The following is a 25203-nucleotide window of genomic DNA, read 5'->3' as shown; positions in this document are numbered from 1 at the left end:
AGAGCTTTCATTAGGTTCAAACAAAGCAAAGGGGAAGTTGCAATGGGGCAGTTCCATGATAGGTTGACATTTAAATGTGCTAGGTGGTGGGTTACATAGTAGCTGAGGTGCGTTCAGCACACTTGTCTATAGTCAGAAGAGCCACAGGAATCGATAACATTTATTGTTCCTTTTTGATTGGCCCATTACAGGGATTAATTTGGGTACTGAGCAGTTTGCAGTTGTTTTTCCCAGTAACTGCCAAGTGTTGTGTCAGTAATTTGGGCCCAGGAAGGAAACAGAAACTCAGGCCTATTAATATATTTAAAGACTGTCATGGTGTTACTTTGGTTTGGGCTCTTCAGTGGCGATCCTCGCACCTCTGCTTTCCGAGTCCCGAAACTCAAGGCGTGCCCCACCACGCCCAGCTTAAACTATGTTGAATTGATAACTTCCATAAGCCATGATGATTTCCACCCAGCCCCACATTCCCTTCACAAACCACCCTCCATCATTTCCCTTCCTCCTCTCAATTAGTCTATGTTTCATTTGGATGGCATCATCATTTCCTCCTAGGAAATGAGGGTCTTGTGTGGGTGGGTAGTACCAGGCACTGTAGAGTCACGAGTCCCCGGGCCTTTTTGTGTACCGTAAGGAGACCTGCCCTGTTTTGGGCTCTTACATTCTTTCCGCCACAACTTCAGCAATGGACCCTGGGTCTTAGAAGGTGTGACAGAGGTGTCTTATTGCTGAACACCCTGTCACTTCTTCTCAGAACTATGGTGCCTTTGGAGTCATGGCCCTGGTCACCAGCCATCTGGAAATATTTTGATTCTGGAGACTCGGGCCTAAAGACCACCTGTGCCATGACTGATTCCACTGAAATCTTTCAGGTTGTTCCAGCAGTTCATGAGTGGGTGAGGTCACGAGACTGACCCATCAAAGGTCTGTGGTGCTGGAGAAGTTCAGGCCTTGTAGACATGTGCAGAAGGTGATACTTGCTTGTGCTCCTCGAGAAGCTAGACAGGAAAATTTTTCGCCTTGACTCTGGAAGCATGGATTCTCCTGAGAACCATGGGGAAGGTGAGTGTCCCTTTGAATATACTTTCAAAACTCAGATCACTTCAGCCAAATGCCTTTTGTCTACTTCCTCCAGATTCACCTTCATCTAATGTGTGTGTTTATCTACCTGTAGATTCATCCCGATCATCTCAACCTGATGCAGACCTGCTGAAGGTGACTTTCAAGGCAACAGAGCATGCTCTGAGCCGGCAACGTTACCTGAGTTGGAAAAGGCTTTATGGCATCGCTGCTGGGCTCCAGAATCTGGGAAACACCTGCTACCTGAACGCCACACGGCAGTGTCTGACACACACACCGCCTCTGGCCACTGCGATGCTGTCCCAGCAGCACTCCCAGACCTGCTGTCACCGGGGATTCTGTATGATGTGCGCCTTGGAAGCTCACGTGACCCGCTCACTCCTCCAATCAGGTGATGTTATCAGGCCCTCTGGGCCGCTGGTCAGTACTTTCCATCGGTACAAGCAGGAAGACGCCCATGAGTTCTTGATGTTCCTTCTCAATGCAATGCAGAGGTGCTGCCTGGAAGGGAAAAGCGACTCAGATTCCAGTGCTGAGGACGCCACCATCATCCGCGAGATATTTGGGGGCTACTGGAGATCCCAAGTCAGATGTCTCCTCTGCCGTGGCGCCTCAGACACCTGTGACGCCTACCTGGACATTTCCCTGGATATCAGGGAAGCTCAGAGTGTGAGGCAAGCCTTGGAAGATCTGGTGAAGCCCGAGAAACTGCACGGGGAGAATGCCTACCAATGCAGTACTTGTCTGAAGAAGGTACCAGCCACGAAGACACTCACTCTGAAAACCGTGTCTAAGGTTCTCATCCTTGTGATGAAAAGGTTCTCGGCTTTCACGGGCGACAAAGTGAATCAGCACGTGAAATTTCCCGACTCTCTTGACATGGGTCCTTACATGTCTCAGCCAGGCCGAGGGCCACTTGTGTATGTTCTCTACGCTGTGCTGGTCCACACAGGTCTGAGCGGTCACAATGGACATTACTTATGTTATGTAAAAGCTGGGAATGGACAATGGTATAAGATGGAGGACACGAAGGTCACCAGGTGTGACATTTCTACCGTCCTAATGCAGCGTGCCTACGTGCTGTTTTATTTCCTGCAAAGTGATATCCAAGACAACAGTGTTGATCTGCATGTGGGCACGGACCCAGGAGCTCACGGGGCTGAAGAGAAGGTTGTGGGAGAGCAGAAGACACAGCTCATCAGAAACTTCTCTATGGAACTTCCAGAGTCACAGGATCCTGTGGAGTATACAGCCACCAAAGAAATGTCCCTAGACCAGTGGAAAAGCCTCCAAGAAAGAAACAGACTCAAGCCTCAATTTAACCTCAGGAGAGTAGAAGTCACTCTGCCACCCAATGTAGTAATTATTCACAAGGCAAAATACAGAGGCGATTTGGGGGAAAATCAGGCAGAAAAGGAAAATTCTCTTGTGCAAGCTGGTGTGAGACTGGAGTGTGATCAGGGCAGTTCCCTGGTCAGGCCCCACACTAAGAAGCAGAAGAAGAACAAGCAAGGCATGAGGCTTCTGGTCTTGTAGACTTCTGAGTTCAATACCCGACCCGTTATTGTGTGCAAGCAGGCCTTCCAGAGCTCAGGAGGGCCCTATGGTCTGCATGCGTCTGCCTCCAGAGTGGTTGAGGACTAGAAGCCAACTCGCACTTTTAATATTCCAGAGGTTTCTTCCAGCTCCTCAGATAGGGGCTGGGATATTTCACATTTCTCACGAATGTGGACACGTTTCTGGAATGAATCCTACCTGCCTTGTGATTGTCAACTTGGCTAATTGAAATTCCAAAAACTGGGGGTTATTGTGCAGTTTCTCCAGCTTGGTTGATGTGCCAGTGAGTACACCTTCTGTGTAGATGGTGCTACTTCCAATATTTGCTCAGGGTCAAGTTGACTTGTGGATTGTTTCTGATGAGTTTTATGCCATCTTTGCATTATTATTTCGATGCCATGACTCTCCCACCGGCTTCATAATCACTTTGGATATTTGACTTTTATCTCTTCGGTCTTGTTTGTTGACATGTAAATGCCTTCTCATTCTGAGAGGGCATGGAGGCTGGTGTGAAATAAATGACATTGTGAGGCTGCAGGCTTTGGTTTGGAGCTGGGAAGTTACCTCCTATGGTTTCCTAATTGACACAATTAAATATCACCTGACTTATTGTACATGAGCTGCAACGATGTTGACCAAATAAATTATATTAATTACTTCTGAGTCCATTTCTAAAAGTATTTTATTTGTTATTATGATCAAGGAGAAGAAGAGAGACAGAATGGGTGTACCAGGGTCTCTTTTCACTGCCAATGATGTCTAGATAGATGTGCCACCTGGTGTATCTGGCTATAGGTGGCTTTTGTGGAATCAAACACAGGTCATCACCCGTTTCTAGGAAATGCCTTTAAGACTTCAGCCTTTCCTGCGGCCCGATTCTGTCTTTTTCATGTTGAGAAAGACTTTCTTATACTAAGAAATGAAAAGAGGGCCTTGTGTTGGGGCACGCGTTTAAACCCAGCACTCGGGCGGCAGAGGTAGGAGGATCACCTTGAGTTTGAGGGCTCCCTGAAAGTCCATAGTGAATTCCATGTCAGCCTCAGCCTGGGTTGGACAGAAACCCTACCACGAAAAAGGAACAAAACAACACAAACAAACAAACAAACAAAAAATGGAAAGAGTACAAAAAAAAATTGATAAAGTTGCAACCTGGACTAGAAAAACAGGCAACACTATCAACTATTTTTTTTTTTTTTTTTTTTGGCTTTGCCAGGTCTAGTTTCACACTAGTCAAGTGTGGCCTTTGATGCCTTTAATGCCAACACTGGCATGTGTCATTTGGGAAGCAGCGGTAGGAATGAGTTCAAAGCCACGAGCTTGCAGAAAACAAAAAGAATGACAAGAAAATCCAAACAGTTTAAGGTGTGGCTTGTTTGTCTAATTGAGGCAACCACGCCCCAGACTCAGCTGTGTTTTTGTAAGATAAAAATGGGGACTTACAAACAGGGTGTTGATGTGCACGCCTCTCTTCCCAGAAGGTGCATGGGAACCCAGCGGCAGGGCTGGCAGGATGTCCATGAGTTTGAGGTCATTTTGAGACTACGGAGTGAATTCCAGGACAGCCTAAGATAGAGGGAAACCCTGCCTGGATAACCCAAGAAGGGGGGCGGGGAGGAATCTCATGTCAATCCCATGGCTGCAGGCGATTCAGTTCTCATGTATTCCAACTGGGTAAAGCCCATCAAGTTGTTCTCAGATTCTTTGAGACAATGGCTCATGACATTACTTCAGATCTGAGTTTGTTCAGAAAAATACATTCAGAAACTCTAGGGATATAGTTCAGTTGTTAGAGTGTCATTAAGATAAAGTATCTCATACATTAAAGGCAGGGGATGAAGTCCCTAGAATTCAGACCCAATCAGCACAGAGATAATTGAGTCAAATGTGATTGGCTTAAGCAATCCCATGACCCTGGCTGGGGCAGTATAAAGGCCCTTCTGAACTCAGCCTGTCTCACTTCCCTTTCTCCTTGCATCCTGAAAGCTCTATCAATTGGCTACACTTCCTTCCTTCCTTCCTCACCTGAGAAGTTGCTCACAAGAGGAAATCCTTTGAGGACATATGCATTGAAATGCCAAGTAAACTCAAGAAAAAGAACGTGACTTATATTTTTTTTTATTTTATTTTATTTTATTGTATTGTATTGTATTGTATTGTATTGTATTGTATTGTATTGTATTGTATTGTATTGTATTGTAATGTATTGTATTGTATTGTATTATATTGGTTTGTAGTGTATTGTATTTTACTTTACTTGTTTTTTTTTTTTTTTTTTTTTGTGGTTGGGTCTCTCTCTAGCCCAGGCTGACCTTGAGTTCACTACGTAGTGTCAGACTGGTCTGGAATTCACAGATATTCTTCCTACGTCTTTGTCCCCAGTATGGCAAATTGTGGCATGCACTACCAAGGCCAGCAAAACTATGACTTTCGTATAGAGGTTGGTTTGGTCATCAGAAAGGCTTAGTTAGGGTGCTATTGGAAATGGAGGCTAATAGAAATGGCACCAGAGACTGAGAGGAGAATCAGGATGAAAGTTTAATCCCATGCCAGTGTGGGCCCACGGGAAACACTTCCAAAGGCTGGGTTCACAGTTCATACAACTTATCTTGGAGGACTCTTATCATTGTTAGGTCTCAGAGCCCAGAGCCCTGGCTTAGTGCCAGAGATCTTGAATATGGGATAGGTAAATTTTATACAAACACTCAAACAAACAAAAAACACCCCATGGCTATTTCGCAGACAGATGCCTGTAGAAATGGTGGTAAAAAGACGATTTTCAATACAAGTCAGCAGTTGCAATGCAGATCCGGGTCTTGAATAATTAAGCAATTGAAAAGACCACACATTTAGGAGAAAAGACTACCCAGTACGATGTATATAATACAAAAGCCTCCTCAGTACAGGACCTAACATTGGGGCGATTGTTTCTGACTTACATTTCCTCACCCCAAATTGCACATGAATATATTTCATTGCTTAGTTATTTTGGAAAGTGTTCATGGTCATGACATCTAAAACTAAGCAGCACAGGAACACAGATATGATTGAAAAGAAGTGAGGCCAATGTTAATTTTGTTTTGTTCTGTTTTGTTTATTCGAGATAGGGACTCAGTCTAGGCAAGGCTAACGTAGTTTTGGAATGTAGTCTCAGGGTGGTCTCGAACTCATGGTGATCCTCCTACCTCGGCCTCCCAAGGGCTGGATTAAAGGTATGCGCCAGCACACCCAGCCCAACATTGACTTGTAACATTTTCTTTTTCTGGTTTTTCTGCTTAGGGTCTCCCTGTAGCCCAGGCTGACCTGAAACTCAGTTTGTGGTCAGGGTGGTCTTGAACTCATGGCTGTTTTGCCCAGATCTCAGAGTCCCCAAAGACCACCAAGAGAGTGAGGCACATATGCAACAGCAAAGTGCTTTATTTCGGGCTTAGCTTGTGCTCCAGACTTTACCAACGCAGTGGGTTCGTCCAAGAGCCCCGAATGGCATCTGGAGAGAGCTTTCATTAGGTTCAAACAAAGCAAAGGGGAAGTTGCAATGGGGCATTTCCATGATAGGTTGACATTTAAATGTGCTAGGTGGTGGATTACATAGTAGCTGAGGTGCGTTCAGCACACTTGTCTATAGTCAGAAGAGCCACAGGAATCGATAACATTTATTGTTCCTTTTTGATTGGCCCATTACAGGGATTAATTTGGGTACTGAGCAGTTTGCAGTTGTTTTTCCCAGTAACTGCCAAGTGTTGTGTCAGTAATTTGGGCCCAGGAGGGAAACAGAAACTCAGGCCTATTAATATATTTAAAGACTGTCATGGTGTTACTTTGGTTTGGGCTCTTCAGTGGCGATCCTCGCACCTCTGCCTTCCGAGTCCCGAAACTCAAGGCGTGCCCCACCACGCCCAGATTAAACTATGTTGAATTGATAACTTCCATAAGCCATGATGATTTCCACCCAGCCCCACATTCCCTTCACAAACCACCCTCCATCATTTCCCTTCCTCCTCTCAATTAGTCTATGTTTCATTTGGATGGCATCATCATTTCCTCCTAGGAAATGAGGGTCTTGTGTGGGTGGGTAGTACCAGGCACTGTAGAGTCACGAGTCCCCGGGCCTTTTTGTGTACCGTAAGGAGACCTGCCCTGTTTGGGCTCTTACATTCTTTCCGCCACAACTTCAGCAATGGACCCTGGGTTTTGGAAGGTGTGACAGAGGTGTCTTAGTGCTGAACACCCTGTCACTTCTTCTCAGAACTATGGTGCCTTTGGAGTCATGGCCCTGGTCACCAGCCATCTGGAAATATTTTGATTCTGGAGACTCGGGCCTAAAGACCACCTGTGCCATGACTGATTCCACTGAAATCTTTCAGGTTGTTCCAGCAGTTCATGAGTGGGTGAGGTCACGAGACTGACCCATCAAAGGTCTGTGGTGCTGGAGAAGTTCAGGCCTTGAAGACATGTGCAGAAGGTGATACTTGCTTGTGCTCCTTGAGAAGCTAGACAGGAAAATTTTTCGCCTTGACTCTGGAAACATGGATTCTCCTGAGAACCATGGGGAAGGTGAGTGTCCCTTTGAATATACTTTCAAAACTCAGATCACTTCAGCCAAATGCCTTTTGTCTACTTCCTCCAGATTCACCTTCATCTAATGTGTGTGTTTATCTACCTGTAGATTCATCCCGATCATCTCAACCTGATGCAGACCTGCTGAAGGTGACTTTCAAGGCAACAGAGCATGCTCTGAGCCGGCAACGTTACCTGAGTTGGAAAAGGCCTTATGGCATCGCTGCTGGGCTCCAGAATCTGGGAAACACCTGCTACCTGAACGCCACACTGCAGTGTCTGACACACACACCGCCTCTGGCCACTGCGATGCTGTCCCAGCAGCACTCCCAGACCTGCTGTCACCGGGGATTCTGTATGATGTGCGCCTTGGAAGCTCACGTGACCCGCTCACTCCTCCATTCAGGTGATGTTATCAGGCCCTCTGGGCCGCTGGTCAGTACTTTCCATCGGTACAAGCAGGAAGACGCCCATGAGTTCTTGATGTTCCTTCTCAATGCAATGCAGAGGTGCTGCCTGGAAGGGAAAAGCGACTCAGATTCCAGTGCTGAGGACGCCACCATCATCCGCGAGATATTTGGGGGCTACTGGAGATCCCAAGTCAGATGTCTCCTCTGCCGTGGCGCCTCAGACACCTGTGACGCCTACCTGGACATTTCCCTGGATATCAGGGAAGCTCAGAGTGTGAGGCAAGCCTTGGAAGATCTGGTGAAGCCCGAGAAACTGCACGGGGAGAATGCCTACCAATGCAGCACTTGTCTGAAGAAGGTACCAGCCACGAAGACACTCACTCTGAAAACCGTGTCTAAGGTTCTCATCCTTGTGATGAAAAGGTTCTCGGCTTTCACGGGCGACAAAGTGAATCAGCACGTGAAATTTCCCGACTCTCTTGACATGGGTCCTTACATGTCTCAGCCAGGCCGAGGGCCACTTGTGTATGTTCTCTACGCTGTGCTGGTCCACACAGGTCTGAGCGGTCACAATGGACATTACTTATGTTATGTAAAAGCTGGGAATGGACAATGGTATAAGATGGAGGACGCGAAGGTCACCAGGTGTGACATTTCTACCGTCCTAATGCAGCGTGCCTACGTGCTGTTTTATTTCCTGCAAAGTGATATCCAAGACAACAGTGTTGATCTGCATGTGGGCACGGACCCAGGAGCTCACGGGGCTGAAGAGAGGGTTGTGGGAGAGCAGAAGACACAGCTCATCAGAAACTTCTCTATGGAACTTCCAGAGTCACAGGATCCTGTGGAGTATACAGCCACCAAAGAAATGTCCCTAGACCAGTGGAAAAGCCTCCAAGAAAGAAACAGACTCAAGCCTCAATTTAACCTCAGGAGAGTAGAAGTCACTCTGCCACCCAATGTAGTAATTATTCACAAGGCAAAATACAGAGGCGATTTGGGGGAAAATCAGGCAGAAAAGGAAAATTCTCTTGTGCAAGCTGGTGTGAGACTGGAGTGTGATCAGGGCAGTTCCCTGGTCAGGCCCCACACTAAGAAGCAGAAGAAGAACAAGCAAGGCATGAGGCTTCTGGTCTTGTAGACTTCTGAGTTCAATACCCGACCCGTTATTGTGTGCAAGCAGGCCTTCCAGAGCTCAGGAGGGCCCTAAGGTCTGCATGCGTCTGCCTCCAGAGTGGTTGAGGACTAGAAGCCAACTCGCACTTTTAATATTCCAGAGGTTTCTTCCAGCTCCTCAGATAGGGGCTGGGATATTTCACATTTCTCACGAATGTGGACACGTTTCTAGAATGAATGCTACCTGCCTTGTGATTGTCAACTTGGCTAATTGAAATTCCAAAAACTGGGGGTTATTGTGCAGTTTCTCCAGCTTGGTTGATGTGCCAGTGAGTACACCTTCTGTGTGGATGGTGCTACTTCCAATATTTGCTCCGGGTCAAGTTGACTTGTGGATTGTTTCTGATGAGTTTTATGCCATCTTTGCATTATTATTTCGATGCCATGACTCTCCCATCGGCTTCATAATCACTTTGGATATTTGACTTTTATCTCTTCGGTCTTGTTTGTTGACATGTAAATGCCTTCTCATTCTGAGAGGGCATGGAGGCTGGTGTGAAATAAATGACATTGTGAGGCTGCAGGCTTTGGTTTGGAGCTGGGAAGTTACCTCCTATGGTTTCCTAATTGACACAATTAAATATCACCTGACTTATTGTACATGAGCTGCAACGATGTTGACCAAATAAATTATATTAATTACTTCTGAGTCCATTTCTAAAAGTATTTTATTTGTTATTATGATCAAGGAGAAGAAGAGAGATGTAGGGAGCCAATGCAGACGCCATTCTGGCCAGTCTTGAGGTAAATACTTCCTCAGTTAGGCAGCAACCTCCCTTGAGGTTGTGCATGCGCTTGATGCACCTTGTCCTGAGCCTATCCCGTGGCTCCTGTGGGTGGGTGAGCCTATGGCAGCCAATCAGCAGGCGTCCCATAGTATTCTGCCCTATAAAAGCAGCTACACTCCTGCGCCCCTCGCCCCTCGCCATCAACTTTCCTGTTAACCAAGAGGCTCTCCAATAAAGTGTGATCAAGAAGGATCCTGGTTTGCTGGTCGTGCTTTTCCTGCGGGTCAGGGGCTCGCCGCAAAGTGGTGCCGAAACCCAGGAACGCTGGGTGTTTTGTGGTCACCGGGCGAGGGGCCGAAGAGGATCCAGAACTTGACACACGGAGAGGAAGACGTCGGAGAGGAAGACGTCGGTAAGTCATCCCCAGTCATAATGTTTTTTTACTTAGATCCCTACCTGGTCCTTCTTATTTTCATTCCGGTGTGGTTCATTGTCCTTGTCGTTTGCTGTGAGCGCAACATGGGCAACTCAGAGGACAGAATTGGTAAGGGTACACTGCCGTTTTGGCGGCTGATTCACTCTTGCTTAAGTAAAGAAAACCACAAGGAACTTATTAGAAGGGGACGGGAAGTTCTCACAAGGCATCAGGATAGCCTTTCTGAGTCAGATTCAAATGGGGAGTCAAAAACTAGGCCTAGAAAAAGAAAAAAAATAAAAAAGAAGGGATTAAACAAAGAAAAAAGTTTACAAGATGAGCTCAAAGAAACAGGTAAAATCTATAATTGCCCCCCCCCTGAGGGGGAAAAAGGAGCCTTTAACAGGCTCTATCCTCCCATTGTGGAGCTTACACATGCAAATGTACTTGACACAGATAAGGAGGCTAGCTCCGATTCTGCAGAGGAGGAAGAAGAAGAATTATTTAAAGGGGAAGAGGAAAGACTAAAGGAGGCCACCACCTGTTATAAAAGGGAACAGACAAAGGGGCCTAAAGGCCAAGGGTGTAGTCCTTTACAGTCCCTAGAGCCTTCCGCACCCCCACCCCATAACACCCCTGGGGACACATGCCGCTTCATTAAAACAAAAACTTGGTCGCGGCTGGCCTCCGCTAGGAGGGGCTTCTATTATGGCTTCAAGAGAAAAAAAAAAAAAAGGGAAAAAAACTCCTTGGGAGCCCACACTCTCCAATATTTTCCGCAGCTGGTAGCCCGACAGGCTTGTTTGGGGCTTAAATATTGTTTAATACACTTTGCAAAGTTGCCTGACAAACTCATCATCCCCTATACTAAGGAACAGGTAGAAGTTTTGTCTGGCACTGTGGATGATTGGAGCATTCTCATGTGTGCTTTCCCAAATGTCATAGATAATCATTATCCAAAGAGCCCTATTTTGTCTTTTGTTGAAAATAATCTGGTTTACTTTCCTAAAATCACTGTTCAGGAGCCTATTACATCAGCCCCTGCCATCTTTACTGATGGTTCAGTCTGGTCGTGGGGCCTACTTGGTACAGGGCTCGGAGCCTATAGTAAGAATGTTTAGACCTGATTCCCCTCAAATTGTTAAATGCCTAATTGTTTTGGAGGTCTTTCAGACATTCTCTACTTCTTTTAACTTCTGCCTGGCCCCTTATCACAGACTAATGACCTCGTGGACTGGGCCACTAGGCTCGCCATGATTTCTCTGGAAGATACAAAAGCTTCAGCTATAGAATTCCATAGATTATATCATGTTCCTGCAAACACCTTGAGAAAAAAATTTTCTATTTCCAAAAATGAAACACGAGACATTGTAAAATCTTGTCAGTCTTGTGTCACCTTTTTACCCTCCCCACATGTGGGCGTTAACCCTCGAGGCCTACGTCCTGGAGACCTTTGGCAAATGGATGTGACACATCTTCCAGAGTTTGGAAGATTAAAATACCTACATGTCTCAGTGGACACGTGCTCAGGTATTATTTTTGCCTCACCATTGGCAGGTGAGAAGGTCTCTCATGTAAAAACTCACTGCCTAGAGGCCTGGGCTGCTTGGGGAAAGCCACACCGCCTAAAAACTGATAATGGCCCAGCGTACTCATCTGGTGGCTTTCGAGCCTTCTGTGCCCAAATACAGGTTGCACATACCACTGGCCTTCCTTACAACCCACAAGGTCAAGGTATAGTAGAAAGAGCCAATAAAAGTCTAAAAGCTCTTTTATTTAAACAAAAAGGGGGTATAGCGGAAAATGCAACTCCCAAGGAAAGAGTGTCTTTAGCCCTTTTTACCCTTAATTTTTTAATCTTGGATAATAATAATAAATCTGCAGCTGACAGGCACAGTCAACATGTGATTCAATCATCTAGTGAGATGGTGTTGTGGAAGGATGTCTTAGATAATAAATGGAAAGGACCGGATCTTATTGTGATAAGATCCAGGGGAGCTGTTTGTGTTTTTCCACAGGAACAGGATTCCCCTGATTGGGTTCCAGCCCGGCTGGTGAGGACAGTCAAGCGATCTCCGGAGGAGGGTCCAGGAGACAGTGATGTTCATCAGGGCGGAGATGATAAAGGTCTTGTGGACAATCTTCCTCCTGTGCCTGGAATCCATGAATCAAGTGGAAGAGGAAGGGACACAAGATGAAGGGGCGTCTTGGAAGCGCCTCAATACATCTGGGGGTGTTAATGACATTGGACATGGTTGTGGGAGAAATACTTCCTTTGTCCCTGCGCTGGTGTGTGTTCATCCACTGTTTCTGTTCGTTCTTAGTAACTTCTCTTTTAGTAATTGCACCAATGCTTCCTGCTATCTGTCATTTTAAGGAAGGGGTAGGAGTGGGAATGTTCCTAGTGTGCTGCCTGGGAGTATGCGTACTTTGCCTCTGGTTGGTTTGCCACTTGCGAGCCCAGACCAGGAGGGACAGGATGGTCATTTCTCAAGCGTTTGCTGCCTTGGAAAGTGGTTCCTCCCCCCAGATTTGGCTGTCAGCTTTAAAAGGCAAATAGCTCCCCTGGCCCTTGCACCCTCAGGGTCTCAGAGTACCCATTGCACGAGGATGGGCAGGGATCTGGTAGCTTTCGTTTGACTGCCGCCTTTGCACTCTCAGGGGATCTGTCCCATTGCACTGAGGAAGGGGAGGTTGAACTTCTTCCCTTGATCGGTCAACACATCATGAGGTGAGGACCTGATCGGGAAGGTGGCTATTTTTCTGAGCTATGCCATAAGTTAATAAAAAAGGGGGAACTGTAGGGAGCCAATGCAGACGCCATTCTGGCCAGTCTTGAGGTAAATACTTCCTCAGTTAGGCAGCAACCTCCCTTGAGGTTGTGCATGCGCTTGATGCACCTTGTCCTGAGCCTATCCCGTGGCTCCTGTGGGTGGGTGAGCCTATGGCAGCCAATCAGCAGGCGTCCCATAGTATTCTGCCCTATAAAAGCAGCTACACTCCTGCGCCCCTCGCCCCTCCCCATCAACTTTCCTGTTAACCAAGAGGCTCTCCAATAAAGTGTGATCAAGAAGGATCCTGGTTTGCTGGTCGTGCTTTTCCTGCGGGTCAGGGGCTCGCCGCAGAGAGACAGAATGGGTGTACCAGGGTCTCTTTTCACTGCCAATGATGTCTAGATAGATGTGCCACCTGGTGTATCTGGCTATAGGTGGCTTTTGTGGAATCAAACACAGGTCATCACACGTTTCTAGGAAATGCCTTTAAGACTTCAGCCTTTCCTGCGGCCCGATTCTGTCTTTTTCATGTTGAGAAAGACTTTCTTATACTAAGAAATGAAAAGAGGGCCTTGTGTTGGGGCACGCGTTTAACCCCAGCACTCGGGCGGCAGAGGTAGGAGGATCACCTTGAGTTTGAGGGCTCCCTGAAAGTCCATAGTGAATTCCATGTCAGCCTCAGCCTGGGTTGGACAGAAACCCTACCACGAAAAAGGAACAAAACAACACAAACAAACAAACAAACAAAAAATGGAGAGTACAAAAAAAAAAATTGATAAAGTTGCAACCTGGACTAGAAAAACAGGCAACACTATCAACTCTTTTTTTTTTGGCTTTGCCAGGTCTAGTTTCACACTAGTCAAGTGTGGCCTTTGATGCCTTTAATGCCAACACTGGCATGTGTCATTTGGGAAGCAGCGGTAGGAATGGGTTCAAAGCCACGAGCTTGCAGAAAACAAAAAGAATGACAAGAAAATCCAAACAGTTTAAGGTGTGGCTTGTTTGTCTAATTGAGGCAACCACACCCCAGACTCAGCTGTGTTTTTGTAAGATAAAAATGGGGACTTACAAACAGGGTGTTGATGTGCACGCCTCTCTTCCCAGAAGGTGCATGGGAACCCAGCGGCAGGGCTGGCAGGATGTCCATGAGTTTGAGGTCATTTTGAGACTACGGAGTGAATTCCAGGACAGCCTAAGATAGAGGGAAACCCTGCCTGGATAACCCAAGAAGGGGGGCGGGGAGGAATCTCATGTCAATCCCATGGCTGCAGGCGATTCAGTTCTCATGTATTCCAACTGGGTAAAGCCCATCAAGTTGTTCTCAGATTCTTTGAGACAATGGCTCATGACATTACTTCAGATCTGAGTTTGTTCAGAAACATACATTCAGAAACTCTAGGGATATAGTTCAGTTGTTAGAGTGTCATTAAGATAAAGTATCTCATACATTAAAGGCAGGGGATGAAGTCCCTAGAATTCAGACCCAATCAGCACAGAGATAATTGAGTCAAATATGATTGGCTTAAGCAATCCCATGACCCTGGCTGGGGCAGTATAAAGGCCCTTCTGAACTCAGCCTGTCTCACTTCCCTTTCTCCTTGCATCCTGAAAGCTCTATCAATTGGCTACACTTCCTTCCTTCCTTCCTTCCTCGCCTGAGAAGTTGCTCACAAGAGGAAATCCTTTGAGGACATATGCATTGAAATGCCAAGTAAACTCAAGAAAAAGAACGTGACTTATATTTTATTTTATTTTATTTTATTTTATTGTATTGTATTGTATTGTATTGTATTGTATTATATTGTAATGTATTGTATTGTATTGTATTATATTGCATTGTAGTGTATTATATTTTACTTTACTTTGTTTTTTTTTTTTTTTTTTTTTTGTGGTTGGGTCTCTCTCTAGCCCAGGCTGACCTTGAGTTCACTACGTAGTGTCAGACTGGTCTGGAATTCACAGATATTCTTCCTACGTCTTTGTCCCCAGTATGGCAAATTGTGGCATGCACTACCAAGGCCAGCAAAACTATGACTTTCGTATAGAGGTTGGTTTGGTCATCAGAAAGGCTTAGTTAGGGTGCTATTGGAAATGGAGGCTAATAGAAATGGCACCAGAGACTGAGAGGAGAATCAGGATGAAAGTTTAATGTCATGCCAGTGTGGGCCCACGGGAAACACTTCCAAAGGCTGGGTTCACAGTTCATACAACTTATCTTGGAGTACTCTTATCATTGTTAGGTCTCAGAGCCCAGAGCCCTGTCTTAGTGCCAGAGATCTTGAATATGGGATAGGTAAATTTTATACAAACACTCAAACAAACAAAAAACACCCCATGGCTATTTCGCAGACAGATGCCTGTAGAAATGGTGGTAAAAAGACGATTTTCAATACAAGTCAGCAGTTGCAATGCAGATCCGGGTCTTGAATAATTAAGCAATTGAAAAGACCACACATTTAGGAGAAAAGACTACCCAGTACGATGTATATAATACAAAAGCCTCCTCAGTACAGGACCTAACATTGGGGCGATTGTTTCTGACTTACATTTCCTCACCCCAAATTGCACATGAATATATTTCATTGCTTAGTTATTTTGGAAAGTGTTCATGGTCATGACATCTAAAACTAAGCAGCACAGGAACACAGATATGATTGAAAAGAAGTGAGGCCAATGTTAATTTTGTTTTGTTCTGTTTTGTTTATTCGAGATAGGGACTCAGTCTAGGCAAGGCTAACGTAGTTTTGGAATGTAGTCTCAGGGTGGTCTCGAACTCATGGTGATCCTCCTACCTCGGCCTCCCAAGGGCTGGGTTAAAGGTATGCGCCAGCACACCCAGCCCAACATTGACTTGTAACATTTTCTTTTTCTGGTTTTTCTGCTTAGGGTCTCCCTGTAGCCCAGGCTGACCTGAAACTCAGTTTGTGGTCAGGGTGGTCTTGAACTCATGGCTGTTTTGCCCAGATCTCAGAGTCCCCAAAGACCACCAAGAGAGTGAGGCACATATGCAACAGCAAAGTGCTTTATTTCGGGCTTAGCTTGTGCTCCAGACTTTACCAATGCAGTGGGTTCGTCCAAGAGCCCCGAATGGCATCTGGAGAGAGCTTTCATTAGGTTCAAACAAAGCAAAGGGGAAGTTGCAATGGGGCAGTTCCATGATAGGTTGACATTTAAATGTGCTAGGTGGTGGGTTACATAGTAGCTGAGGTGCGTTCAGCACACTTGTCTATAGTCAGAAGAGCCACAGGAATCGATAACATTTATTGTTCCTTTTTGATTGGCCCATTACAGGGATTAATTTGGGTACTGAGCAGTTTGCAGTTGTTTTTCCCAGTAACTGCCAAGTGTTGTGTCAGTAATTTGGGCCCAGGAGGGAAACAGAAACTCAGGCCTATTAATATATTTAAAGACTGTCATGGTGTTACTTTGGTTTGGGCTCTTCAGTGGCGATCCTCGCACCTCTGCCTTCCGAGTCCCGAAACTCAAGGCGTGCCCCACCACGCCCAGCTTAAACTATGTTGAATTGATAACTTCCATAAGCCATGATGATTTCCACCCAGCCCCACATTCCCTTCACAAACCACCCTCCATCATTTCCCTTCCTCCTCTCAATTAGTCTATGTTTCATTTGGATGGCATCATCATTTCCTCCTAGGAAATGAGGGTCTTGTGTGGGTGGGTAGTACCAGGCACTGTAGAGTCACGAGTCCCCGGGCCTTTTTGTGTACCGTAAGGAGACCTGCCCTGTTTTGGGCTCTTACATTCTTTCCGCCACAACTTCAGCAATGGACCCTGGGTCTTAGAAGGTGTGACAGAGGTGTCTTAGTGCTGAACACCCTGTCACTTCTTCTCAGAACTATGGTGCCTTTGGAGTCATGGCCCTGGTCACCAGCCATCTGGAAATATTTTGATTCTGGAGACTCGGGCCTAAAGACCACCTGTGCCATGACTGATTCCACTGAAATCTTTCAGGTTGTTCCAGCAGTTCATGAGTGGGTGAGGTCACGAGACTGACCCATCAAAGGTCTGTGGTGCTGGAGAAGTTCAGGCCTTGAAGACATGTGCAGAAGGTGATACTTGCTTGTGCTCCTTGAGAAGCTAGACAGGAAAATTTTTCGCCTTGACTCTGGAAACATGGATTCTCCTGAGAACCATGGGGAAGGTGAGTGTCCCTTTGAATATACTTTCAAAACTCAGATCACTTCAGCCAAATGCCTTTTGTCTACTTCCTCCAGATTCACCTTCATCTAATGTGTGTGTTTATCTACCTGTAGATTCATCCCGATCATCTCAACCTGATGCAGACCTGCTGAAGGTGACTTTCAAGGCAACAGAGCATGCTCTGAGCCGGCAACGTTACCTGAGTTGGAAAAGGCCTTATGGCATCGCTGCTGGGCTCCAGAATCTGGGAAACACCTGCTACCTGAACGCCACACTGCAGTGTCTGACACACACACCGCCTCTGGCCACTGCGATGCTGTCCCAGCAGCACTCCCAGACCTGCTGTCACCGGGGATTCTGTATGATGTGCGCCTTGGAAGCTCACGTGACCCGCTCACTCCTCCATTCAGGTGATGTTATCAGGCCCTCTGGGCCGCTGGTCAGTACTTTCCATCGGTACAAGCAGGAAGACGCCCATGAGTTCTTGATGTTCCTTCTCAATGCAATGCAGAGGTGCTGCCTGGAAGGGAAAAGCGACTCAGATTCCAGTGCTGAGGACGCCACCATCATCCGCGAGATATTTGGGGGCTACTGGAGATCCCAAGTCAGATGTCTCCTCTGCCGTGGCGCCTCAGACACCTGTGACGCCTACCTGGACATTTCCCTGGATATCAGGGAAGCTCAGAGTGTGAGGCAAGCCTTGGAAGATCTGGTGAAGCCCGAGAAACTGCACGGGGAGAATGCCTACCAATGCAGCACTTGTCTGAAGAAGGTACCAGCCACGAAGACACTCACTCTGAAAACCGTGTCTAAGGTTCTCATCCTTGTGATGAAAAGGTTCTCGGCTTTCACGGGCGACAAAGTGAATCAGCACGTGAAATTTCCCGACTCTCTTGACATGGGTCCTTACATGTCTCAGCCAGGCCGAGGGCCACTTGTGTATGTTCTCTACGCTGTGCTGGTCCACACAGGTCTGAGCGGTCACAATGGACATTACTTATGTTATGTAAAAGCTGGGAATGGACAATGGTATAAGATGGAGGACGCGAAGGTCACCAGGTATGACATTTCTACCGTCCTAATGCAGCGTGCCTACGTGCTGTTTTATTTCCTGCAATGTGATATCCAAGACAACAGTGTTGATCTGCATGTGGGCACGGACCCAGGAGCTCACGGGGCTGAAGAGAGGGTTGTGGGAGAGCAGAAGACACAGCTCATCAGAAACTTCTCTATGGAACTTCCAGAGTCACAGGATCCTGTGGAGTATATAGCCACCAAAGAAATGTCCCTAGACCAGTGGAAAAGCCTCCAAGAAAGAAACAGACTCAAGCCTCAATTTAACCTCAGGAGAGTAGAAGTCACTCTGCCACCCAATGTAGTAATTATTCACAAGGCAAAATACAGAGGCGATTTGGGGGAAAATCAGGCAGAAAAGGAAAATTCTCTTGTGCAAGCTGGTGTGAGACTGGAGTGTGATCAGGGCAGTTCCCTGGTCAGGCCCCACACTAAGAAGCAGAAGAAGAACAAGCAAGGCATGAGGCTTCTGGTCTTGTAGACTTCTGAGTTCAATACCCGACCCGTTATTGTGTGCAAGCAGGCCTTCCAGAGCTCAGGAGGGCCCTAAGGTCTGCATGCGTCTGCCTCCAGAGTGGTTGAGGACTAGAAGCCAACTCGCACTTTTAATATTCCAGAGGTTTCTTCCAGCTCCTCAGATAGGGGCTGGGATATTTCACATTTCTCACGAATGTGGACACGTTTCTAGAATGAATGCTACCTGCCTTGTGATTGTCAACTTGGCTAATTGAAATTCCAAAAACTGGGGGTTATTGTGCAGTTTCTCCAGCTTGGTTGATGTGCCAGTGAGTACACCTTCTGTGTGGATGGTGCTACTTCCAATATTTGCTCCGGGTCAAGTTGACTTGTGGATTGTTTCTGATGAGTTTTATGCCATCTTTGCATTATTATTTCGATGCCATGACTCTCCCATCGGCTTCATAATCACTTTGGATATTTGACTTTTATCTCTTCGGTCTTGTTTGTTGACATGTAAATGCCTTCTCATTCTGAGAGGGCATGGAGGCTGGTGTGAAATAAATGACATTGTGAGGCTGCAGGCTTTGGTTTGGAGCTGGGAAGTTACCTCCTATGGTTTCCTAATTGACACAATTAAATATCACCTGACTTATTGTACATGAGCTGCAACGATGTTGACCAAATAAATTATATTAATTACTTCTGAGTCCATTTCTAACAAGTATTTTATTTGTTATTATGATCAAGGAGAAGAAGAGAGACAGAATGGGTGTACCAGGGTCTCTTTTCACTGCCAATGATGTCTAGATAGATGTGCCACCTGGTGTATCTGGCTATAGGTGGCTTTTGTGGAATCAAACACAGGTCATCACACGTTTCTAGGAAATGCCTTTAAGACTTCAGCCTTTCCTGCGGCCCGATTCTGTCTTTTTCATGTTGAGAAAGACTTTCTTATACTAAGAAATGAAAAGAGGGCCTTGTGTTGGGGCACGCGTTTAACCCCAGCACTCGGGCGGCAGAGGTAGGAGGATCACCTTGAGTTTGAGGGCTCCCTGAAAGTCCATAGTGAATTCCATGTCAGCCTCAGCCTGGGTTGGACAGAAACCCTACCACGAAAGAGGAACAAAACAACACAAACAAACAAACAAACAAAAAATGGAGAGTACAAAAACAAAATTGATAAAGTTGCAACCTGGACTAGAAAAACAGGCAACACTATCAACTCTTTTTTTTTTTTTTTTTTTGGCTTTGCCAGGTCTAGTTTCACACTAGTCAAGTGTGGCCTTTGATGCCTTTAATGCCAACACTGGCATGTGTCATTTGGGAAGCAGCGGTAGGAATGAGTTCAAAGCCACGAGCTTGCAGAAAACAAAAAGAATGACAAGAAAATCCAAACAGTTTAAGGTGTGGCTTGTTTGTCTAATTGAGGCAACCACACCCCAGACTCAGCTGTGTTTTTGTAAGATAAAAATGGGGACTTACAAACAGGGTGTTGATGTGCACGCCTCTCTTCCCAGAAGGTGCATGGGAACCCAGCGGCAGGGCTGGCAGGATGTCCATGAGTTTGAGGTCATTTTGAGACTACGGAGTGAATTCCAGGACAGCCTAAGATAGAGGGAAACCCTGCCTGGATAACCCAAGAAGGGGGGCGGGGAGGAATCTCATGTCAATCCCATGGCTGCAGGCGATTCAGTTCTCATGTATTCCAACTGGGTAAAGCCCATCAAGTTGTTCTCAGATTCTTTGAGACAATGGCTCATGACATTACTTCAGATCTGAGTTTGTTCAGAAACATACATTCAGAAACTCTAGGGATATAGTTCAGTTGTTAGAGTGTCATTAAGATAAAGTATCTCATACATTAAAGGCAGGGGATGAAGTCCCTAGAATTCAGACCCAATCAGCACAGAGATAATTGAGTCAAATGTGATTGGCTTAAGCAATCCCATGACCCTGGCTGGGGCAGTATAAAGGCCCTTCTGAACTCAGCCTGTCTCACTTCCCTTTCTCCTTGCATCCTGAAAGCTCTATCAATTGGCTACACTTCCTTCCTTCCTTCCTCGCCTGAGAAGTTGCTCACAAGAGGAAATCCTTTGAGGACATATGCATTGAAATGCCAAGTAAGCTCAAGAAAAAGAACGTGACTTATATTTTATTTTATTTTATTGTATTGTATTGTATTGTATTGTATTGTATTGTAATGTATTGTATTGTATTGTATTATATTGCATTGTAGTGTATTGTATTTTACTTTACTTTGTTTTTTTTTTTTTTTTTTTTTTTTGTGGTTGGGTCTCTCTCTAGCCCAGGCTGACCTTGAGTTCACTACGTAGTGTCAGACTGGTCTGGAATTCACAGATATTCTTCCTACGTCTTTGTCCCCAGTATGGCAAATTGTGGCATGCACTACCAAGGCCAGCAAAACTATGACTTTCGTATAGAGGTTGGTTTGGTCATCAGAAAGGCTTAGTTAGGGTGCTATTGGAAATGGAGGCTAATAGAAATGGCACCAGAGACTGAGAGGAGAATCAGGATGAAAGTTTAATGTCATGCCAGTGTGGGCCCACGGGAAACACTTCCAAAGGCTGGGTTCACAGTTCATACAACTTATCTTGGAGTACTCTTATCATTGTTAGGTCTCAGAGCCCAGAGCCCTGTCTTAGTGCCAGAGATCTTGAATATGGGATAGGTAAATTTTATACAAACACTCAAACAAACAAAAAACACCCCATGGCTATTTCGCAGACAGATGCCTGTAGAAATGGTGGTAAAAAGACGATTTTCAATACAAGTCAGCAGTTGCAATGCAGATCCGGGTCTTGAATAATTAAGCAATTGAAAAGACCACACATTTAGGAGAAAAGACTACCCAGTACGATGTATATAATACAAAAGCCTCCTCAGTACAGGACCTAACATTGGGGCGATTGTTTCTGACTTACATTTCCTCACCCCAAATTGCACATGAATATATTTCATTGCTTAGTTATTTTGGAAAGTGTTCATGGTCATGACATCTAAAACTAAGCAGCACAGGAACACAGATATGATTGAAAAGAAGTGAGGCCAATGTTAATTTTGTTTTGTTCTGTTTTGTTTATTCGAGATAGGGACTCAGTCTAGGCAAGGCTAACGTAGTTTTGGAATGTAGTCTCAGGGTGGTCTCGAACTCATGGTGATCCTCCTACCTCGGCCTCCCAAGGGCTGGGTTAAAGGTATGCGCCAGCACACCCAGCCCAACATTGACTTGTAACATTTTCTTTTTCTGGTTTTTCTGCTTAGGGTCTCCCTGTAGCCCAGGCTGACCTGAAACTCAGTTTGTGGTCAGGGTGGTCTTGAACTCATGGCTGTTTTGCCCAGATCTCAGAGTCCCCAAAGACCACCAAGAGAGTGAGGCACATATGCAACAGCAAAGTGCTTTATTTCGGGCTTAGCTTGTGCTCCAGACTTTACCAATGCAGTGGGTTCGTCCAAGAGCCCCGAATGGCATCTGGAGAGAGCTTTCATTAGGTTCAAACAAAGCAAAGGGGAAGTTGCAATGGGGCAGTTCCATGATAGGTTGACATTTAAATGTGCTAGGTGGTGGGTTACATAGTAGCTGAGGTGCGTTCAGCACACTTGTCTATAGTCAGAAGAGCCACAGGAATCGATAACATTTATTGTTCCTTTTTGATTGGCCCATTACAGGGATTAATTTGGGTACTGAGCAGTTTGCAGTTGTTTTTCCCAGTAACTGCCAAGTGTTGTGTCAGTAATTTGGGCCCAGGAGGGAAACAGAAACTCAGGCCTATTAATATATTTAAAGACTGTCATGGTGTTACTTTGGTTTGGGCTCTTCAGTGGCGATCCTCGCACCTCTGCCTTCCGAGTCCCGAAACTCAAGGCGTGCCCCACCACGCCCAGCTTAAACTATGTTGAATTGATAACTTCCATAAGCCATGATGATTTCCACCCAGCCCCACATTCCCTTCACAAACCACCCTCCATCATTTCCCTTCCTCCTCTCAATTAGTCTATGTTTCATTTGGATGGCATCATCATTTCCTCCTAGGAAATGAGGGTCTTGTGTGGGTGGGTAGTACCAGGCACTGTAGAGTCACGAGTCCCCGGGCCTTTTTGTGTACCGTAAGGAGACCTGCCCTGTTTTGGGCTCTTACATTCTTTCCGCCACAACTTCAGCAATGGACCCTGGGTCTTAGAAGGTGTGACAGAGGTGTCTTAGTGCTGAACACCCTGTCACTTCTTCTCAGAACTATGGTGCCTTTGGAGTCATGGCCCTGGTCACCAGCCATCTGGAAATATTTTGATTCTGGAGACTCGGGCCTAAAGACCACCTGTGCCATGACTGATTCCACTGAAATCTTTCAGGTTGTTCCAGCAGTTCATGAGTGGGTGAGGTCACGAGACTGACCCATCAAAGGTCTGTGGTGCTGGAGAAGTTCAGGCCTTGTAGACATGTGCAGAAGGTGATACTTGCTTGTGCTCCTTGAGAAGCTAGACAGGAAAATTTTTCGCCTTGACTCTGGAAACATGGATTCTCCTGAGAACCATGGGGAAGGTGAGTGTCCCTTTGAATATACTTTCAAAACTCAGATCACTTCAGCCAAATGCCTTTTGTCTACTTCCTCCAGATTCACCTTCATCTAATGTGTGTGTTTATCTACCTGTAGATTCATCCCGATCATCTCAACCTGATGCAGACCTGCTGAAGGTGACTTTCAAGGCAACAGAGCATGCTCTGAGCCGGCAAGGTTACCTGAGTTGGAAAAGGCCTTATGGCATCGCTGCTGGGCTCCAGAATCTGGGAAACACCTGCTACCTGAACGCCACACTGCAGTGACTGACACACACACCGCCTCTGGCCACTGTGATGCTGTCCCAGCAGCACTCCCAGACCTGCTGTCACCGGGGATTCTGTATGATGTGCGCCTTGGAAGCTCACGTGACCCGCTCACTCCTCCATTCAGGTGATGTTATCAGGCCCTCTGGGCCGCTGGTCAGTACTTTCCATCGGTACAAGCAGGAAGACGCCCATGAGTTCTTGATGTTCCTTCTCAATGCAATGCAGAGGTGCTGCCTGGAAGGGAAAAGCGACTCAGATTCCAGTGCTGAGGACGCCACCATCATCCGCGAGATATTTGGGGGCTACTGGAGATCCCAATTCAGATGTCTCCTCTGCCGTGGCGCCTCAGACACCTGTGACGCCTACCTGGACATTTCCCTGGATATCAGGGAAGCTCAGAGTGTGAGGCAAGCCTTGGAAGATCTGGTGAAGCCCGAGAAACTGCACGGGGAGAATGCCTACCAATGCAGCACTTGTCTGAAGAAGGTACCAGCCACGAAGACACTCACTCTGAAAACCGTGTCTAAGGTTCTCATCCTTGTGATGAAAAGGTTCTCGGCTTTCACGGGCGACAAAGTGAATCAGCACGTGAAATTTCCCGACTCTCTTGACATGGGTCCTTACATGTCTCAGCCAGGCCGAGGGCCACTTGTGTATGTTCTCTACGCTGTGCTGGTCCACACAGGTCTGAGCGGTCACAATGGACATTACTTATGTTATGTAAAAGCTGGGAATGGACAATGGTATAAGATGGAGGACGCGAAGGTCACCAGGTATGACATTTCTACCGTCCTAATGCAGCGTGCCTACGTGCTGTTTTATTTCCTGCAAAGTGATATCCAAGACAACAGTGTTGATCTGCATGTGCGCACAGACCCAGGAGCTCACGGGGCTGAAGAGAGGGTTGTGGGAGAGCAGAAGACACAGCTCATCAGAAACTTCTCTATGGAACTTCCAGAGTCACAGGATCCTGTGGAGTATACAGCCACCAAAGAAATGTCCCTAGACCAGTGGAAAAGCCTCCAAGAAAGAAACAGACTCAAGCCTCAATTTAACCTCAGGAGAGTAGAAGTCACTCTGCCACCCAATGTAGTAATTATTCACAAGGCAAAATACAGAGGCGATTTGGGGGAAAATCAGGCAGAAAAGGAAAATTCTCTTGTGCAAGCTGGTGTGAGACTGGAGTGTGATCAGGGCAGTTCCCTGGTCAGGCCCCACACTAAGAAGCAGAAGAAGAACAAGCAAGGCATGAGGCTTCTGGTCTTGTAGACTTCTGAGTTCAATACCCGACCCGTTATTGTGTGCAAGCAGGCCTTCCAGAGCTCAGGAGGGCCCTAAGGTCTGCATGCGTCTGCCTCCAGAGTGGTTGAGGACTAGAAGCCAACTCGCACTTTTAATATTCCAGAGGTTTCTTCCAGCTCCTCAGATAGGGGCTGGGATATTTCACATTTCTCACGAATGTGGACACGTTTCTAGAATGAATGCTACCTGCCTTGTGATTGTCAACTTGGCTAATTGAAATTCCAAAAACTGGGGGTTATTGTGCAGTTTCTCCAGCTTGGTTGATGTGCCAGTGAGTACACCTTCTGTGTGGATGGTGCTACATCCAATATTTGCTCAGGGTCAAGTTGACTTGTGGATTGTTTCTGATGAGTTTTATGCCATCTTTGCATTATTATTTCGATGCCATGACTCTCCCATCGGCTTCATAATCACTTTGGATATTTGACTTTTATCTCTTCGGTCTTGTTTGTTGACATGTAAATGCCTTCTCATTCTGAGAGGGCATGGAGGCTGGTGTGAAATAAATGACATTGTGAGGCTGCAGGCTTTGGTTTGGAGCTGGGAAGTTACCTCCTATGGTTTCCTAATTGACACAATTAAATATCACCTGACTTATTGTACATGAGCTGCACGATGTTGACCAAATAAATTATATTAATTACTTCTGAGTCCATTTCTAACAAGTATT

At 46.1% G+C, this 25203-nt stretch overlaps 3 protein-coding genes and 1 pseudogene across 3 annotated transcripts; all 4 read left to right on the top strand.

The window, feature by feature from the left end:
• The first annotated feature begins 1034 nt into the window (after positions 1-1034).
• Positions 1035-2616, top strand: LOC123457278 (ubiquitin carboxyl-terminal hydrolase 17-like protein 6). The gene is made up of 2 exons (XM_045141237.1): positions 1035-1062; positions 1175-2616. Exons 1-2 carry the CDS (start codon positions 1035-1037, stop codon positions 2614-2616), a joined length of 1470 nt encoding a protein of 489 aa, XP_044997172.1.
• A 4544-nt stretch (positions 2617-7160) lies between these two features.
• Positions 7161-8742, top strand: LOC123457277 (ubiquitin carboxyl-terminal hydrolase 17-like protein 6). The gene is made up of 2 exons (XM_045141235.1): positions 7161-7188; positions 7301-8742. The coding sequence occupies exons 1-2, from the start codon at positions 7161-7163 to the stop codon at positions 8740-8742; spliced, it is 1470 nt and encodes a 489-aa protein (XP_044997170.1).
• An 8086-nt stretch (positions 8743-16828) lies between these two features.
• Positions 16829-18410, top strand: LOC123457276 (ubiquitin carboxyl-terminal hydrolase 17-like protein 6). The gene is made up of 2 exons (XM_045141234.1): positions 16829-16856; positions 16969-18410. Exons 1-2 carry the CDS (start codon positions 16829-16831, stop codon positions 18408-18410), a joined length of 1470 nt encoding a protein of 489 aa, XP_044997169.1.
• A 4508-nt stretch (positions 18411-22918) lies between these two features.
• LOC123457275 lies at positions 22919-24500 on the top strand (annotated as a pseudogene).
• The last annotated feature ends 703 nt before the right edge of the window (positions 24501-25203 follow it).

The sequence above is a fragment of the Jaculus jaculus genome, unplaced genomic scaffold (genome assembly GCF_020740685.1).
Source record: "Jaculus jaculus isolate mJacJac1 unplaced genomic scaffold, mJacJac1.mat.Y.cur mat_scaffold_34_1_3701052_arrow_ctg1, whole genome shotgun sequence".
Lineage (NCBI taxonomy): Eukaryota > Metazoa > Chordata > Mammalia > Rodentia > Dipodidae > Jaculus > Jaculus jaculus.
Note: the sequence above shows the minus strand (reverse complement) of the source record. Positions and strands in the feature narration are given on the sequence as shown.

Bases quoted from the DNA above. Each gene is read 5' to 3' on its own strand.
- LOC123457277 (XM_045141235.1), top strand. From the start codon at position 7,161: ATGGATTCTCCTGAGAACCATGGGGAAG. The intron at 7,189-7,300 runs GTGAGTGTCCCT...ATCTACCTGTAG, and splicing joins TCCTGAGAACCATGGGGAAG to ATTCATCCCGATCATCTCAA.
- LOC123457278 (XM_045141237.1), top strand. From the start codon at position 1,035: ATGGATTCTCCTGAGAACCATGGGGAAG. The intron at 1,063-1,174 runs GTGAGTGTCCCT...ATCTACCTGTAG, and splicing joins TCCTGAGAACCATGGGGAAG to ATTCATCCCGATCATCTCAA.
- LOC123457276 (XM_045141234.1), top strand. From the start codon at position 16,829: ATGGATTCTCCTGAGAACCATGGGGAAG. The intron at 16,857-16,968 runs GTGAGTGTCCCT...ATCTACCTGTAG, and splicing joins TCCTGAGAACCATGGGGAAG to ATTCATCCCGATCATCTCAA.